Source organism: Labrus mixtus, chromosome 18 (genome assembly GCF_963584025.1).
Source record: "Labrus mixtus chromosome 18, fLabMix1.1, whole genome shotgun sequence".
Taxonomy (NCBI): domain Eukaryota; kingdom Metazoa; phylum Chordata; class Actinopteri; order Labriformes; family Labridae; genus Labrus; species Labrus mixtus.
In genome coordinates, this window is record NC_083629.1 from 12,009,070 (window position 1) to 12,024,793 (window position 15,724).

Here is a 15,724-nt window from a genome sequence, read left to right on the forward strand (position 1 = left end):
TGGATATCAAACAGAATCACATTTACATGGAAGAATTATCTGCAGAGAGTGTCACATCAAATATATGCATGTAAAATATCTATTTCTGATTGTTTCATGCATAATGAACTCCTGTTTATAATATATTTCTGCAACTCTACATTCAAAACACTGAAGGTCCTGTGGATGCTGTGTTTGCAACTTGTAGGAGATAACGGTATATTTAGGTGGGCGCTTCCAAATCAGCATGCTTGTGGGAAATGTAGTTTAAACAAAGAGGCACATCACCAGCTAGAAAGCTAGCGGAATCTTGAAAATGACTCCATTACCCATAAGGACTCATTCTGTTACGCCTGCGCTGTTAATGTTTTCCCGTCCATGTGTAGGCGAATCACGTGTAGAGAAGCCGTCGCTCGTCATGTCTCTGCTGTAGCGAAGCTCCGTGCTACATTTTATTTGCCCTCAGTTGTCGCTGCACTTTGTTTTGACAGCTGCTTGTTTTTTTCCCCCCCCTCAGAGCTTTTTACCGAAGAATGAGTGAAAACGATGACATCGAAGTCGACAGCGATGTACGTGGTTTAGTTTCCTCTAGAATTAGCTAGCCAAATGTTAAGCCAACAGCAACTTTAACATTCATACCAACCTACGCTATCAGATTGGGCTAGTTAGCTTTGCAGGGTCCTTTTGGCTAACATAGCAGACACATAGGAAGTGAGCTGTTAGAAGTGTTGTTAGACTGTTTCCAGACTGGCTTTTTTAATGGAAGTTGAGTACATTAGTCTGGTGAAAAAGACATGTCGTTTTACTACATAGAAAATGTAGATGTGGTTTACATAAAACATGTTGGAGCAAGCCTCCGTTTAGATTCGTGTTGCGCAGCTTTTCGCGCAATTACGTTACGGGAGCTGACAGCAGCCAAAATATGATGGATTATTAATCGCTGAAGACCTAAAAGACTTAACTACTAGCAAATTATTACATAAAAGATACTCATTTGAACTGCATAATATGTCCAGTTATGTAACACGGAATGAAATTGATTCACCTTTGCCATGGAAAACAGGAAATCACCATTTTTATTTAACAATCAGAAAACTGGTTGCATAATGGGTTTATTGCGAATCCTAGTGAATTTCCGCTATGACTACTCTGGAGCATAATCGTGCAAAAATAGTTGCCTACTTTTTTTTTTTGTCAAACTACCTGCACTTTTCTTTTTCTAAAACAATAATTATATTAATTCTTGAGTCATTTCGTGGTACAATCAAAATAAGAAAGTATACAGAAAGTGAGCATGAATCCAACATGTAACTTGCGACAAATACTTGCTTCATATTTGAACTCTTATACATCGTTTTTTTTTTTTTTTCAGATGGTACAAATATTACAACAATTTAATATCTCATTATGCTGCAATGGTGATATTAATTTAATTATAAATGGAGTATACACTCAGTTTACTGCACATTTTAAAATGTTCTCATGCAATCTGCTTCCATTATGACACGTAAGTCGTTTTTTTTTTTTTTATCTGACAATATTTTAAACAAGACACCTTATTAGTGTTTTTGTGTGTCATGTGTGCGCAGTAAATCATGCACAAATATTAAGCCAGAGACTTTAAACGTCCATTTTGGCCACTCCGGGTACCAGTGCCGTAATTGCACAAATAAAAGCGCCAGCAACCAAATCGACGTCTCACTTGGCCGCAATCAAAATAGAAACACTAGAAACGGCTGCGTTAGGGTTTTTATTTTATGTTTTTCCCGATTAAGTTCCTGCCATGTTCGGCTGCTATTTCCTTGCAAGTCCTTTGGACCTCTTTTAAAAAACGTTCTCCTACAACGGGAACCAAGCGGTGCTGCAGTACCTCACATAACATTTGATACATATTTTTCAAGTGAAACCTTAAGGTCTGTCCGTGGTAATAAATATTCTCCGTGGTTTACAACTCAGCTGCAATTAAAAAGACCAGTGTGTTAAAACACTTTTCATATGAAATTGTGTCAGATCTTCGAGCTGGTCACATATTTGTCAGCTATGGATTCCCCTCCCCCAATTTGATTAAGCTGGGATCTCCAGCTTTGGAGCTTTGGAAACATACTGTGTACTGTCAGGCCTGTTTACCCTACATTTATGGACTGACATAACAGGATAGTTAAACATTAATAGTTAAAGAACATAGAATATAGTTTTCTTGACATGCAGCAATTGATTGACATAAAATAATTGCTAACACCCAGATGCATATTTTTTGTATGTTTGGCATAAATTACACAAATCTAATATCTGAAGCTTCTGTCCACATTGTGTTCAGTATGATAGAACACTGTTGTTGCTCCAGTTTGAAATTTAAAAATGGCATTTGGAACATTTTCCCTCCAGTCAGGAATTCTTGTCCTGTCCTCCAGTCTTTAACTTGGACTGCATTTTTTTTTCTGATCCTACTCCTCGTCTGTATGAGGTGCCCACCTCAAACAGCATCTAGCTTTAGGCTGAACTGAGTGACTTCTGCAAAGTTTAGAGGTAAACTCCTGCACGCTGTCTCTGACTAAGAAATGTTGGTTTGCACGTTAGAGACAGTGTGCAGAAGTTTACCTCTAAGTGTTTGATGGACACATTGCTCTCCTACGCACCTGTCTTATGAAATGGATGTGGCTCGTTTTTTTTCTATTTTGACTTTTGCAAAGCCACAGCATGTGCTGAACAAGTCACATGTAAACACTAACAGTTTCTACAATAGTTCCATTTCTCTTTTACTCTATCGGCAAAGTGACATCAACATGTTAACATGTGGAAGGTTCATACCACTACGTATTATGCATGCTTGCAATATAAAGTGGCTGCAGATTGCATCTTAAGACGGCTCTCCTTCACCTGCTGAATTCATCTTTGGGTCAAGTAAACGTGGGTTTTATCATGTTCTGTGTTGTAATCATTGCTGGTCCCTTTGCAGGCAGACAAGCGAGCACATCACAACGCGCTGGAGCGCAAACGCAGGGACCACATCAAAGACAGCTTCCATGGTTTACGAGACTCTGTGCCTGCTTTACAAGGAGAGAAGGTGAGGATTGACTTGTGATATCTCTACCAGCATTTTTTAAGTGAACACTATCGTCATGACTTCGCTAATTTCTCACATGAAGTGTCGGAGTAACATTAGCATTTCTTCTCCTGATGAGTATATTCCAAATATAATTCAGCTGCATAATGCTCATGTGTGAATCTAAAATGTTGATTTTCTCCATAATATCTAGGAATCAAAAAAGTTTAAAAAAATTAAATATATGTCATAGTGAAACTTATACTGGCTGGATATCTTTCAAAGTCAATAAAATGCAGCTCTGTTGATGTGGCGGCTGAGGTTGAAGAATGCTGCACAGAGACTGAGTGGGCCTGTAACTGTCACTCTTATAAAAAAAATCAAATTCAAAGATATTTTGTTAAGTTTGTTGATTTCTTAAACAAAAGAGTGAAAAAATAATTCTAAACAAAAGTCCAAAAGAGGATAATGATTGATGACAATAATGATTACCATGACGATGACGGCCAACAGACAATATTCAAACTCACTCACCACACAGCTGAACAGGTGAAACCACGCCCACTGCACATTACCGGAAATGATATCAAACACATTTAAGGAGCGAGAAATAATAATAAATAATCAACAGAGGTAAAATACACATTCTGGCTCCTACACCTTTAACCTTTTAGCAGCTTAGCAACCTCACTGCTGAATAGAGAGCGATTGTTTGTAACTACAATTCATCTTTAAGTGGCGGTTTCCACAGGATCTGTGTGCTCAGTGTATCGTCTCTGACGTGGTTTTGCTGCGTCCGATGCCGCATGTCCTACCCCACTGGCTCACTTCTGGAGTGTAAGTGTAGTGGAGCAGCTTGCCTTGGTTCATAAGATCACACGGGAACAACCTGCAAACAACAGGTTTCTTTGTCTTTCGAGGTTGATTTGCTGTAAATTTGGTGCCTGTTTTAACGTAATGTTGATAAAGTGATGAGATATGCGATCAGGAGTTTGAACATTGAGTTTTAAATTGAAATTGACGGGATTCTTTGTGCGTTCACTTGTCGGACTTCCTGTCCGGGTTGAGCTGCTAAGTTCAGCTTGACGTGTGCTTGCAGTGTGGGATCAGGTCGAAAATTGACTCGGTGCGTGTTTGGAGTGGAAGATAGCGGAGTGACGCTGAAACGCGACAGAGACCGACCGCGGCTTGTACATCGATAACACTAACATCGAGTAGAGAGGAGGCGATCAGCTCCGGAGTCCGCTGTGCAGAGGGAACGCAACGCACACAGATCCTGTGGAAACTGCCAGTAATTAGTCAGTAAATCATTTAAATTAAATAAAAACGTTTTACAGGCAGTGACATGGTTCTTTGAACATGTGTGACCCGAGGCTTACGTTTAGTAATACTATTATTGGTATCAGTTATTACACTTAATTAACTTCCCCATGAAAAACGGGTTCATGAGACGATTATGATCAACAAGTCACCGTGCGAGAGTTGAGCAGAGTGTAATGTTGATCATGGCCAGCAAAGTGCCAGCAATTATGATAAGAGGAGGAAGTGATGGCACTGGTATCAGAGGCGTGCTTTACTCAAGTTACAGAACAGAACAGCATTGGAAAGCAAAAAAGAGAACGGAATCATTTCAAGGTTTGATACAGGTAAAGCATGTACCAGCAGTTATTCACTCGTATGTCATTTCAAGCATGTGTGTTAAAGAATTGTTTGTTTTTTTTTGCTTATAATCCTGATTAAAAATGTAATGGTAACATATTGGGGCCCTATCGTACACGGCGCAAAGCTCAGCCTGACGCTGTTGTCATCTTAACACCCGGTGCTCACCTTGTTTAAAGCTAAAGAGGTACTTGTTTCCAAGTACTCCTCCGTGCACGCTCGCTCCAATACAAACACATGCAGAAGTACACACACTCACATACTGATAATGCCACTGCTAATTGAGCCCACAGATATGAATACAGACTGTCTGGTGTCAAATATGCGCGCATTAGATAATACAGACGAGTATTCGAACAGAGAAAAATCCGGAAATAAATGTTTACGGCCTACCTTTATTTGATATTTAAAACACAGAACATTAGTTCACAAAAATCCTTTGCGATCTTGTCGGTGTGTGTGGAGGTTTGAACAATTAATGTTTTGTGCTTCATGCAGAAATATTCACCTTGTCTTTCTGATCGTTTCTGATTGTGGGAATAATTCAGTGAAATATAACTTCAATCTGCCTTCAACGTATTTCACACAGTGTCCTGAGTGTGTCCTGTGTGTTCAGGGACACGATGAAAGGAGAGAAGTTCAATGAGCCGGCCTGAGGTCGGTCTAGTTAAGAATAACTGTAACCCGCCAGCCTGCAGGCTCTTAAAGGGGGAACACTCTGATTTGTTTGGACCATGTTACACCCACAGCACACCTAGAGTACGTCTAACCAAGGGACTTAATCCAACCTCTTTGCGCTCTGCGTCCAGATTGTGCACCGCTTGAAAACCAAAGTATAGTCAGACACGCTCCAAATGTGTTGCTGCGCGCCTCGTGCTTTACGCCGTCAGAATAGGGCCCATAGACTTGTAACACTGTGATCACTGAATGACTTGTTCCAGCTGGACAGAAAGATACTGCAGCTTTTCCCAACTTGTGCTCTCTGAACTTTTTGCTGACAGAGTTCTGTCAAGCAGGCTTCCCGAGCACAGATTCTAGACAAAGCTACCGAGTACATCCAGTACATGAGGCGAAAAAATCACACCCACCAGAAAGACATCGACGACCTCAAGAAGCAGAATGCACTGTTGGAGCAGCAGGGTAAGAGGAACTTTTCAAACTTTTTTTTTTTTTCTTTTTAGTTTTTTTGTGGTAGTGTTTACTACTCTATTTATGGTATTTTTGTAGTTCGTGCACTCGAGAAGGCCAAGGGGAACACTCAGCTCCAGACAAACTACTCTTCTGACAGCAGCTTGTACACAAACCGCAAAGGGAGCGCGGTGTCCGCCTTTGACGGCGGGTCTGACTCCAGCTCCGAATCAGAGCCAGACGAGCCGCCCAACAGAAAGAAGCTGCGCGTGGATCCCAGCTAGACTCGGTCTGGTTCTCCAAACAGACTCTTTTTTGGCCCCACCAGCTCTCCCCCCCCCTCCCCGACTCCTCCTACCTACTCAGTTCTGCCATCTTACGCCAATCCAGGAGGTGAGGTGGAGGCAGTGTGAGAGAGGTGCTCTTATGTACAAATAAACGCTTCTACCTTCCCTTTTCCTCCTGGCAAGCATCCCTGCCACTCCTTTGTGTGGCCCAGCAACATCTCTAAGACCCCCACAGTGAGGCAGCTCTGCAGTTTTGAAGGACTTTACGCTTTTCAAACCTCATGGTAACCTTTCATAATCAAACGAGGAGATGACGTGTAATGAGGCTTTAGTAAAGCTACATACAATGAAAAGTTTCTTTTCTTTGTTGCAGTTGTGAGACTTTACTACCTTTGACAAAAACTTCAATTAGGGATAGTTGACCTTTATAATATTCGTACTTTTCCAGGAAAGAATGTGAAGTTGCGTTTTTGAAAAATGTCTGTAATGCAAAATGCACCCCTCCTCATTCGTTGTAGGTGGCTCAAGTTTTTGTCCTTGAAAATGTTTGTGTAATCAAATGAACCCTTCTATTTATAGTGATGCACCAGAATTGGTTTCTAACCGTGATGTCTGATCTCCTTCTGTTTGGCCTAAGATTCTCCAGAGGACACTGGAGGATGAAGAAGTTGACCTGCTGTTTGAGTGGCTTTAACACGGGTCCAGCAGTTTATTGTCCTCTATTTTTATGATCACCAGATTAAATGTGGGTGTAAAAAAAAAAAATTAAAAAATCCCCTAATGGATGCTGAATGTTACGCAATGCAGTTCAAGGATAGTGACCTTTTATTTTTGTTAATGAAAGTCCTTTTCAGTGTGTTGTATATAACACTGTATACTCTTACATGGTGTCAGCTCTGCAAAGAAAAGCCTTCCCTTGAAATATTTGCCTGTGCTGGGAATGTTAATCTTTCTTTTTTTCCTTTTTTCAGAGGTAAAGTTAGTGTGTATGTAATCAATATTTGTTTGTTCCATTCCGTGGAAATTACAGGTATGTTGTACATACTGCCAACGGTTGTCTTGCAAGTTGAGGCATACCTTTATTATGAAACTATAAATAAAAATATTTTATCCTTTTGGGATGTATTTTTGACTCAACCTGTTTTTAATAAAATCGCATTCTAAATGTGTACTTTAGGCTTTAACCGTACAATAATTTCATATTAATATATATTAATATTTAAATTTGTTTGGAGGGAAACACGAGTGATGTAATGAACTCAATCCCAATACAATGTGTTTAAAAAAGCAGCTACTAACTTTAGTCATTGAAGTTAAATTATTGAATTAATCAAACAAATTATATATTTATATAGCACCTATAATACAAATTAACATTCACAAAAATGAATGACGAAAAGTAATTTAAAAAATCATTGAGACTAATGCACACCAATAAGAATTTAATAAAATAAAATAAAGATAAAAAAATTAATAAAAAGACAAGACAAAAAAGATAATAAAATGTAATACACAAACATTTAAAATTGTAGTAAAATAAAAAGACAATAACAGTAAAAATACACTATTAAAAATAAGATTCTAAAAATTACAGTGTTTAAGTAAGAGAAATAAAATAATCACGATGATAATAAATAAAAAGAAATACTTTAAAAACATAAGTCCAACAGTAAAATGTTCATTTATATAATAATAAAGCACTACCTAAAAGCCAGACTGAATAAATGAGCTCATAAATCTCAATGTTCTCAGCTCCTCTCAGATCCTCTAGAAGTGTTAATAACCTAAAATCACCTTAGAGAGGTTATCTGGTGCAAGGCCAATATTGAAACTAATATGAAAACTAACAGACAGGTCAGTGTAAAGATTTTAAAACAGGTGTAATGTGGACTCTTCTTCTGGTCTTTGTCAGTACTCGTGTAGCAGAGTTTAGTATTTTGTTGCACCTGATTTATTGTGTTTTAGGGTAAACCAGAAAGGAGAGTGTTACAATGGTCCAGAATAATGAGTACATACAGTATAATGGTTTAAAAAGTATCTACAGCACTTAATTTGAGTTGTGTTTTGTTAAACAATCTTAATGTTCTTTAAGGTTATAAAAGTAAGTACTTAAAAAGTATGTGTTTTTTTATTTAGGTAACCACCAGGACACAACGCATAGAGGACATTTTGGCCTGTGGGAGGGTTACATTTGAGGGGGTTTTAATGTATGACTTGGATAGTTTAACATATTTTATGATCATTTTATGCCTACACGTATAAAACAATTATTTAAACCAAAAACACATGCTGGCAGTGTGAAGCAGTGGTTCCCAAAGTTGGGCTTGTGAGATTTAGGCTGAAATTAAAGTGAAATGTAAAAAATCCTTTAAATGTGAGTTTGCACCATAGCCTGTAAGTATTGATTATAGGTTTGCACATGCCTGCAACAATGTCTGTTGCTGCCTATGAAAAAAATACACACAGACATCACCTGTGTGTCTGTTTATTCAAACTCAGTGTTTGTGTTTATACACAGAGATTACTTGTGTTCTGCAGTAGCCTTTCTTACAATAAATTACTAAAATAGGCATAGTGGGGGTCCCGGGCTGAAATGTTTGGGAACCCCTGGTGTTTAGGACCAGTTGAAACACATAATGTGAACAGATGATCCGTATTTGAATGTACAAGGGATTTGAGCCTTTAGGGGTTAATCGAAATGTTGTAAAGTGGGTGGGGCTTTCTCGGAGTAATTTAGACTAATCATCTCAGTCCTCATAACCTGGTTACTGCTCTGCCTCGTATTGTTCAAATATTGAATTTGGAATCAGCTCATCGATGTGTCCCAGCTGTCACTCCCACTCCATGAAGCAGCCTCTTCAAGGATGCAGGTTTGATGCTGCGTTCTGGAGCCGTGGGATATTTTAGTTCACATTGCAACATGATGTAGCCTTAGATTGATAGAATTTACAGTTGACATTATTGATGCAGTGTATAGACTGCACAGTAGAAAGGATGATGGCATGAGAAAAAAAAAACAATAATTGGGATGCCTATTATACCGTGAACATTTAATATAAGTAAGCTATCTGCACTGTTTGTTTGCTTGCTCAAATATGCCAGTGAGCCACAAGAAATAACGAATTTATTATTTAGAATAGTGCCTTTATTAAACTGCTTTTGCAAAATCATTAGAGTTGTTGTGAGTTTTTTTTAAAATGTATTTATTTTTTTAACAATGTTCCTTTTCAGAAGCAGGATTTTCCGCGGGACTCTGAAAGCAGCATACAGCAACGGTGCGCGTGAGAAGCTGAGAACATCACCGAGCACAGCTACATGGGAGAGTCATGCTCCTCTCAGTGTTTTAACTTTTGGTCATGGCTAAACAGTACGACGTGTTGGTCAGGTTGCTCATGCTCGGAGATTCGGGGGTTGGGAAGACCTGTATGCTGCGCAGGTTCACGGATAGTGAATTTAACCCTACACATATTTCCACCATCGGTAAGTCATCCAACAAGTTTTCACCTGGTTTTCACTGACGTTTGTTAAGAATCACTATAGGGCTGTGTTAGTCCCCTCGTTTAATCAGTTAAACTGTCTTATTGACAAGTTTGACTGAATAAACGTCGTAGCTGGGACATTTTTATTTGAGTTTCCTTTTGTTGAAAGTTTTGAAGCAGGCTTATTTTGCAAGTAGGATTAGTGCAAAGTGCCCCAGGCCATAACAGCCCTGAAACTAACAGAAAAACCTGTCAGTGGAAAGTCAGCTATACAAATAGAGACCATTCTAACACGATTACGGTTGTAATAAAGATATATATCTAAACTTATAACATGTGAGAGGTCTGAGACAGCAGGTCTGATAGATGTGCAACAAAAACAATGTTAAGGAAGTCAAATAGTAAAAACAAAAACAAAACAAAAAAACTCTTCTGACATTTTCATTTCTGTACCATCATATTGTTTGTTATTTTATCCCTTTGTTTATCACAATAGTGACACTTTGTGGATCCCTCTGTTCGTTAGTGCTTCACCTCAATGCTGCCTCTTTCCCTGACTTTGTGGTGGGTTGACCGATGACTTGGAGGAATGAATTGTGAGGCTGCTTGAAATGAAACAAGAAGAATTCTCTTCCTCTTCAACACAGAAAACAATCACCACATGCCGCCATGTTAGGGCAGTATACAGTTTGTTGTGACTGGAGTTTAGAGGGGAGCTTTATTCAGGTTAGAAGGTGTTTGAGGCGAAGCTGGATTGTGGGAAAGCTTTATGGAATTAATCAAAGTTATTTGACCTTGACCTATTACATTCATCTGATTTTCTGCTAGATCCATTGTGTGGTATGAGGATGTTAGACTGGCTCCTCCAGTCTTGCATCATCAATTAGTCCCTAAACAGGGATGCTTATTTCACATCCATGTTACTCCCACAGGCTGCAGCGATGGAGAAAACCAGCAGCATTGAATAAGAAATACTGTAAGATCATTACAAGAGGAACTTTTTCTGATTCACTGGGAGCCCTACTTCCAAATCAATAATAATAATTGTTAAAACTTAGGTTCAAAGTGCTTCAAAAGGAGGTACAAGTGTAGGTGCAGAGCATTGTGTTGTGGAGCGTAAATGATCAGTTGATGCATTCATTATTGACTATAGGCCCTCTTTCAGTTCACTGTTACACTGTCATGGCAGAGCTGTTAAAGTTACAAGTCTATACAGTATGCGCTTATATGCTACAACTTCAAATCGTGAAATCTCTTGGGAATAATATAGCGAATATTATTTGTGTTGTTTAGTATAATGACGAATATCTAGCTTTAAAGAGTAGGATACTTCAGTCTAAACATGTGTTGTTTAGAATATACAAAGCATGAAGAATAGAAATGACTGTCACACTGTCACATGGTCATGTCTGATTGGGACAGTTTAACAGAGCAGAGCCATTGTTAATGTTATTATCAATAAATCAAGTATTATTTGTATAGCGCCAAGTGCTATCTGTAGACGCTTTACAAAAGAGTAGATGTGATAATATGCAGGCAGGATTTCTCCTTTGTATTCCTTGTGTTCCTGTTGTCCGCACTTCTAATATGACAATTTCAAATCCCTGGGAACATAATAGGTAGTGGATAGTCATGAACTGTTTTGGATAAACAACTAAAGTAAAGAATAATACATTATTAATACAATACATACATACAATATACATGTTATCTGTTTGCAGCAAATAGCATGAAGAATATAAATGAATGTCTCACTGTTACATGGTCATGTTTGAATGGGACAGAGCCATTGATGATGTTGTTATTGATGTTCAACTACGGCTGAAATAAAATCAGTGCATTCATCATTTTATCATATAATATGGCATTTATGGTTCATTAAAATAGCTTGTAGGGTAAATAACCTTCAAAAAATAATAATACGGGGGCGCTTGTGTCCGAGTGGTTGAGGGCATGCGTCCCATGTTCAGAGGTCAAGTGCCGCCCGGGTTCAAATCCGACCTATGGCTTTTTTCCCACATGTCATTCCCCATTCTCTCTCTCTCTCTCTCTCTCTCTCTCTCTCTCTCTCTCTCTCTCTCTCTCTCTCTCTCTCTCTCTCTCTAAAGGCATAAAAAAAACAAGTCTTTAAAAAAAAAGTATAATACAACAGGACAGAGATTTAAAGCATCTTTTATTTACAGTATTCAACATTAACAGTATAAACCAATATGTTGCTGTCACACTGTCATAGCTAAATGGGACCCTTGAATGGAACAGAGCCATTGTTAATGTTATCACGACATGTTCTTGTTGAACTATTATAAGTCAAATCTCTGTGACATTGTCAGTAGAGATTACTCTTTGTAAATGCTATGCCCTTTATTCTACAGTATAATATGTTTAGGACTTATTACTTTAAACATAGTAGAGAAACGTCCCTGTAGACCTTTCACACATCTTACATGTACGATAAACAGAATATGGTAGGTAATTGATTTAAGATGGTACACAGTATCTTGTCTTTTCTTAAATAGAAACCGATGAACGGATCGAAAGTGATTCATTCCTGTTGTTGACAGCCAAGTTAGCTCTCTTGTCGGGTAACTAACAGGTAAAAACATCACTTTGGTTAACATAAGGATACATTATCATTTTAGAGTCAGCACTATGCAGTGAGTGAGATTAATTAAGGCTCATAGTGTCTGTGAACGACACTCATTGAAGGCCCACAAACACTTAGTTTCCATGACGGCGTTTTCAGTGTGGTTGACCCTTCTTCTTCTTCTTTTATTTTGTGTAGGAGTTGACTTTAAAATGAAAACACTAGATATAGATGGAGTCAAGGTGCGAGTTCAGATATGGTAGGTAAAGTGATTTATGTATATTTGATTACATTCACAGTATGCTAATGTACAAATGAATGAATGGTCCTCCTCTGCTGATGCATTTTTGTCACTTCTTCTGAGCAGGGACACAGCTGGTCAGGAGCGTTATAAAACCATTACCAAACAGTACTACAGGAGAGCACAGGTGATCCCTTTAAATGAGTCATGATATAGGAGTCATGTTACATTCAGTCACTGATACATTCATTCTTTAAATGTTGCTCTTTCTTGAATCCAGGGCATCGTCTTCGTCTACGACATCACAAACAGGCTGTCCTTTCAGCACCTGGCCATGTGGGCCAGCGATGTGGATGAAGTAAGACAATAAGCACCCTTGTTAAGCTCTCTTGCACTTGTAACTCTTCAAAGTCATCCAGTATTTGTATAACCTCTCATCACTGTTGAGTTTTATGGTTTAGAATGAGTGACATGATGAAGCCTTTTATCTGGGTGCTGTCTGTCATGTCCTCTTTTCTTTTTTCGTGTGTTTGTAGTTCGCTCCAGTAAAGGTGCAGAGGATATTGGTGGGAAACAAAGCAGATGATGAGCCCAGTAGGCAGGTGTCAAAGGACCAAGGAAGCAAGGTTGGTTTGAACCGTTTCTTATTTTTTAGTCTATTTTATGTTCTCTTGAAAAAAGATGTAGTATTGTATTTAAGTTTTGCAGGTATAACACACACAACACTTAATTTTTTTAAGTAACTTTCAATATTATTTTCTATCCTCACATGGTGTGTCAAAGATGGTGGGGATATAAGATTGTACATAGTCGGTAAAAATAATTATTTTTGTTTAATATCCTCTAAAACGATTATTAAATAATGTCCATAAAAAGACACATGTTGGGCTTTAACTTTACTTTAACTTCATCCTAAATCATGTGGAGGTACATCCTGATAATGATTTTTGGGCTTTTTATGCCGTTATTTGGAGATAGGACAGTGGATAGAGTCAGTAACCCAGGTACTCGCTTGGAGCCTCCATACATGGGGCACGCGCACTAACCCCTAGCCTAGGTTAGATTAGATTAGAACATTTTATTGATCCACAGCGGGGAAACTCATTTGCCACCTGGTCAGTTCAAACACACAACAAACATCACAGACAGTATACAATACAGCACGGTGCCCCACATATCGGACATCATCTGACGGCGCCGATCCACACCTCCGCTCAAGGAAGATCTTTGGGCACTTTAAACATTCTCTCTGGCTTTGAAGACATTCAGACTGAACTGCACAAATCGTCTCCATGACAACGTCAAGAAGAGATGGAACAGCTCAATTCCTGCACGTCACTTTGAAATATTTAATTTGAAAACCTTGCAGTTGTTGCTGCTTCCTGTTTGTATGTGAAGCCAGCACAATGCAATGCAATTCTGGGTTTAGTACAGCTTTGTTCAAGTCTTGCACATAATACCAACAACATCAATAACACAATCAATTATGATCAAAATAGAATCGGATCGGAACAGAAAACAAGTGAGTCAGAGCATCTCTGAAAAGAAATGTCCCTACTGACATTTCTGCTTTAATATAAAAGTAAACAATAGAAGCATTTTGGTTGAAGCAATAACCCTCAGCATGATGCAAGTCAAAATGAAACAGAACCTAGAGAGTATCTAACTGCTGTGTCGTGTAGTATTTCCAACTGAAACGGGATAGAACCAATCACAAGCGGGACATAGCTTTGGGATGATCATATTGTTAGCTTGGTTTTTAATTGGTCAAAAGATTAGTAAATGCTCCTGAGTGCAGGATGAGTCACCAGACATTGAAACATTTCACTCAGGGAATGCTTTATTGAAATATGTTGGGCAGAAATTGAACATTTAACACAGGACTCTGGATTAAAACCAGGAACATGTATTTTTCATTTCATGGGGACAACAAGGACAATTTTATATATATCGTCTTGTTTTTCCATTTAAAGTAGAGACAAAGTGTGTATGGGGAAGGTCTCTGTTTTTGTGTCGTTAAGTTGAACATGGGGTCTTCTTACCCCTCAGTTCATTTAGTTGTAATAAAAACTTACCTAACCGGAAAATGCCTCTGTTCTATGTTCTATCATATCTACCTGGGTCATGCAGCTAGCAGAAAACTATGGGATGGACTTCTTTGAGACCAGTGCCTCCACAAGTACTAACATCATCGAGGTAGGACACTCGGTGCATTTCAAAATAAACATGTTGGGGAACTCCCTGCTGCATTTGAATTTATTATCTGTTTGTTTTTCCTCTTGCCTCAGTCCTTCACACGAGCGGCAGAACTGGTGCTGCAGGCTCACATGCGAGATGTGGACGACTTGCTGGGATCTCTGGATGATTACCTGGATCAGGCTGCTCTGGATGCAGAGAAAGACAATCAAGACACCAATGAAAACACTCGGAAGAGCTGCGCCTGTTGAAAAAAAAAAAAAAGAGCCACCACAGCACCATGGCTCATGCTAAAAAACAATTTCCACATAGAGAGACAGACTTAGCTCTCCATCTCCTTCCTCAAACGTACCACGACCTGCTGACTGGGGAGGTGCTCGACTGGTTCCCTTTTGTCGGTTGATACAGTAACATACTGGTAGATGCAGTTAGCAGCAGCAACCAGCAGAGGGCCATTTCTGTTACTTGGTCACTTAACCATTTGAAGAGTGAAGATTTTATCAACATAGCAAGACAGTATCCCTGCACTCATTTATTACTTTGACAAGTTTTAATATTTTCTTCATTTCCCTTGTTGAAATGCACTTCAATCTATAACTTTACTATATTCCACAATATATGGTAAACTGTTACATTTTAAAATCTAAAACATATTCTTTACACACATAGGTTCATTAAAAAAACATACAGATCTACTGTATATTGAAACAACAGCTCAGAAGCTGCAAAAAGACGAATGCTAAAACACAGTCGCCTGTTGATGGTGTTGAATTATTTACACCTCGAAACTCAAACCGAGCACGGGTGGATTCATTTACACAACAGACTTATTTCCTCAAAGGAGACAGTGCCTTGTTCAATGACCTTTCTGAATGGAGTGCATATGTGTTTTCCATCCTGAATGTATATGTACAGCTTTCCTCTTAATGACTGTGACTTGTCATTGCTTCTTGTATCCTATGCATTCGAGCAGTCTAACTGCAGCTTAGATTAATGTGCCAGGTTTCTGCCAAAGTGCCTTAAATGTGTAATTTTAACTTCAACTCAAGGATGTTCAAATCAAGCCATGGATAAGTTAATAAATTGTGGTGTTTACAATCCTACAGTCCTTAGTGAGTTCAAACTGTT

At 38.7% G+C, this 15,724-nt stretch overlaps 2 protein-coding genes across 2 annotated transcripts; both read left to right on the plus strand.

The window, feature by feature from the left end:
• Nucleotides 1-501: 501 nt before the first annotated feature.
• LOC132992866 (protein max-like) lies at nt 502-7,221 on the plus strand. Its single transcript, XM_061062419.1, has 4 exons — nt 502-548; nt 2,936-3,043; nt 5,683-5,821; nt 5,909-7,221. The coding sequence occupies exons 1-4, from the start codon at nt 513-515 to the stop codon at nt 6,091-6,093; spliced, it is 468 nt and encodes a 155-aa protein (XP_060918402.1). The 5' UTR covers nt 502-512; the 3' UTR covers nt 6,094-7,221.
• Nucleotides 7,222-9,024: 1,803 nt separating this feature from the next.
• Nucleotides 9,025-15,694, plus strand: LOC132993284 (ras-related protein Rab-15-like). The gene is made up of 8 exons (XM_061063036.1): nt 9,025-9,155; nt 9,328-9,576; nt 12,358-12,418; nt 12,527-12,587; nt 12,681-12,758; nt 12,937-13,026; nt 14,531-14,596; nt 14,689-15,694. The coding sequence occupies exons 2-8, from the start codon at nt 9,453-9,455 to the stop codon at nt 14,845-14,847; spliced, it is 639 nt and encodes a 212-aa protein (XP_060919019.1). The 5' UTR covers nt 9,025-9,155; nt 9,328-9,452; the 3' UTR covers nt 14,848-15,694.
• The last annotated feature ends 30 nt before the right edge of the window (nt 15,695-15,724 follow it).

Coding starts and splice junctions, on each gene's coding strand:
- LOC132992866 (XM_061062419.1), top strand. CDS start 513: ATGAGTGAAAACGATGACATCGAAGTCGACAGCGAT. Junction 549..2,935: donor ACATCGAAGTCGACAGCGAT/GTACGTGGTTTA, acceptor GTCCCTTTGCAG/GCAGACAAGCGAGCACATCA. Junction 3,044..5,682: donor CTGCTTTACAAGGAGAGAAG/GTGAGGATTGAC, acceptor TTTTGCTGACAG/AGTTCTGTCAAGCAGGCTTC.
- LOC132993284 (XM_061063036.1), top strand. CDS start 9,453: ATGGCTAAACAGTACGACGTGTTGGTCAGGTTGCTCATGCTCGGAGAT. Junction 12,419..12,526: donor AAGGTGCGAGTTCAGATATG/GTAGGTAAAGTG, acceptor TCTTCTGAGCAG/GGACACAGCTGGTCAGGAGC. Junction 14,597..14,688: donor CAAGTACTAACATCATCGAG/GTAGGACACTCG, acceptor CTCTTGCCTCAG/TCCTTCACACGAGCGGCAGA.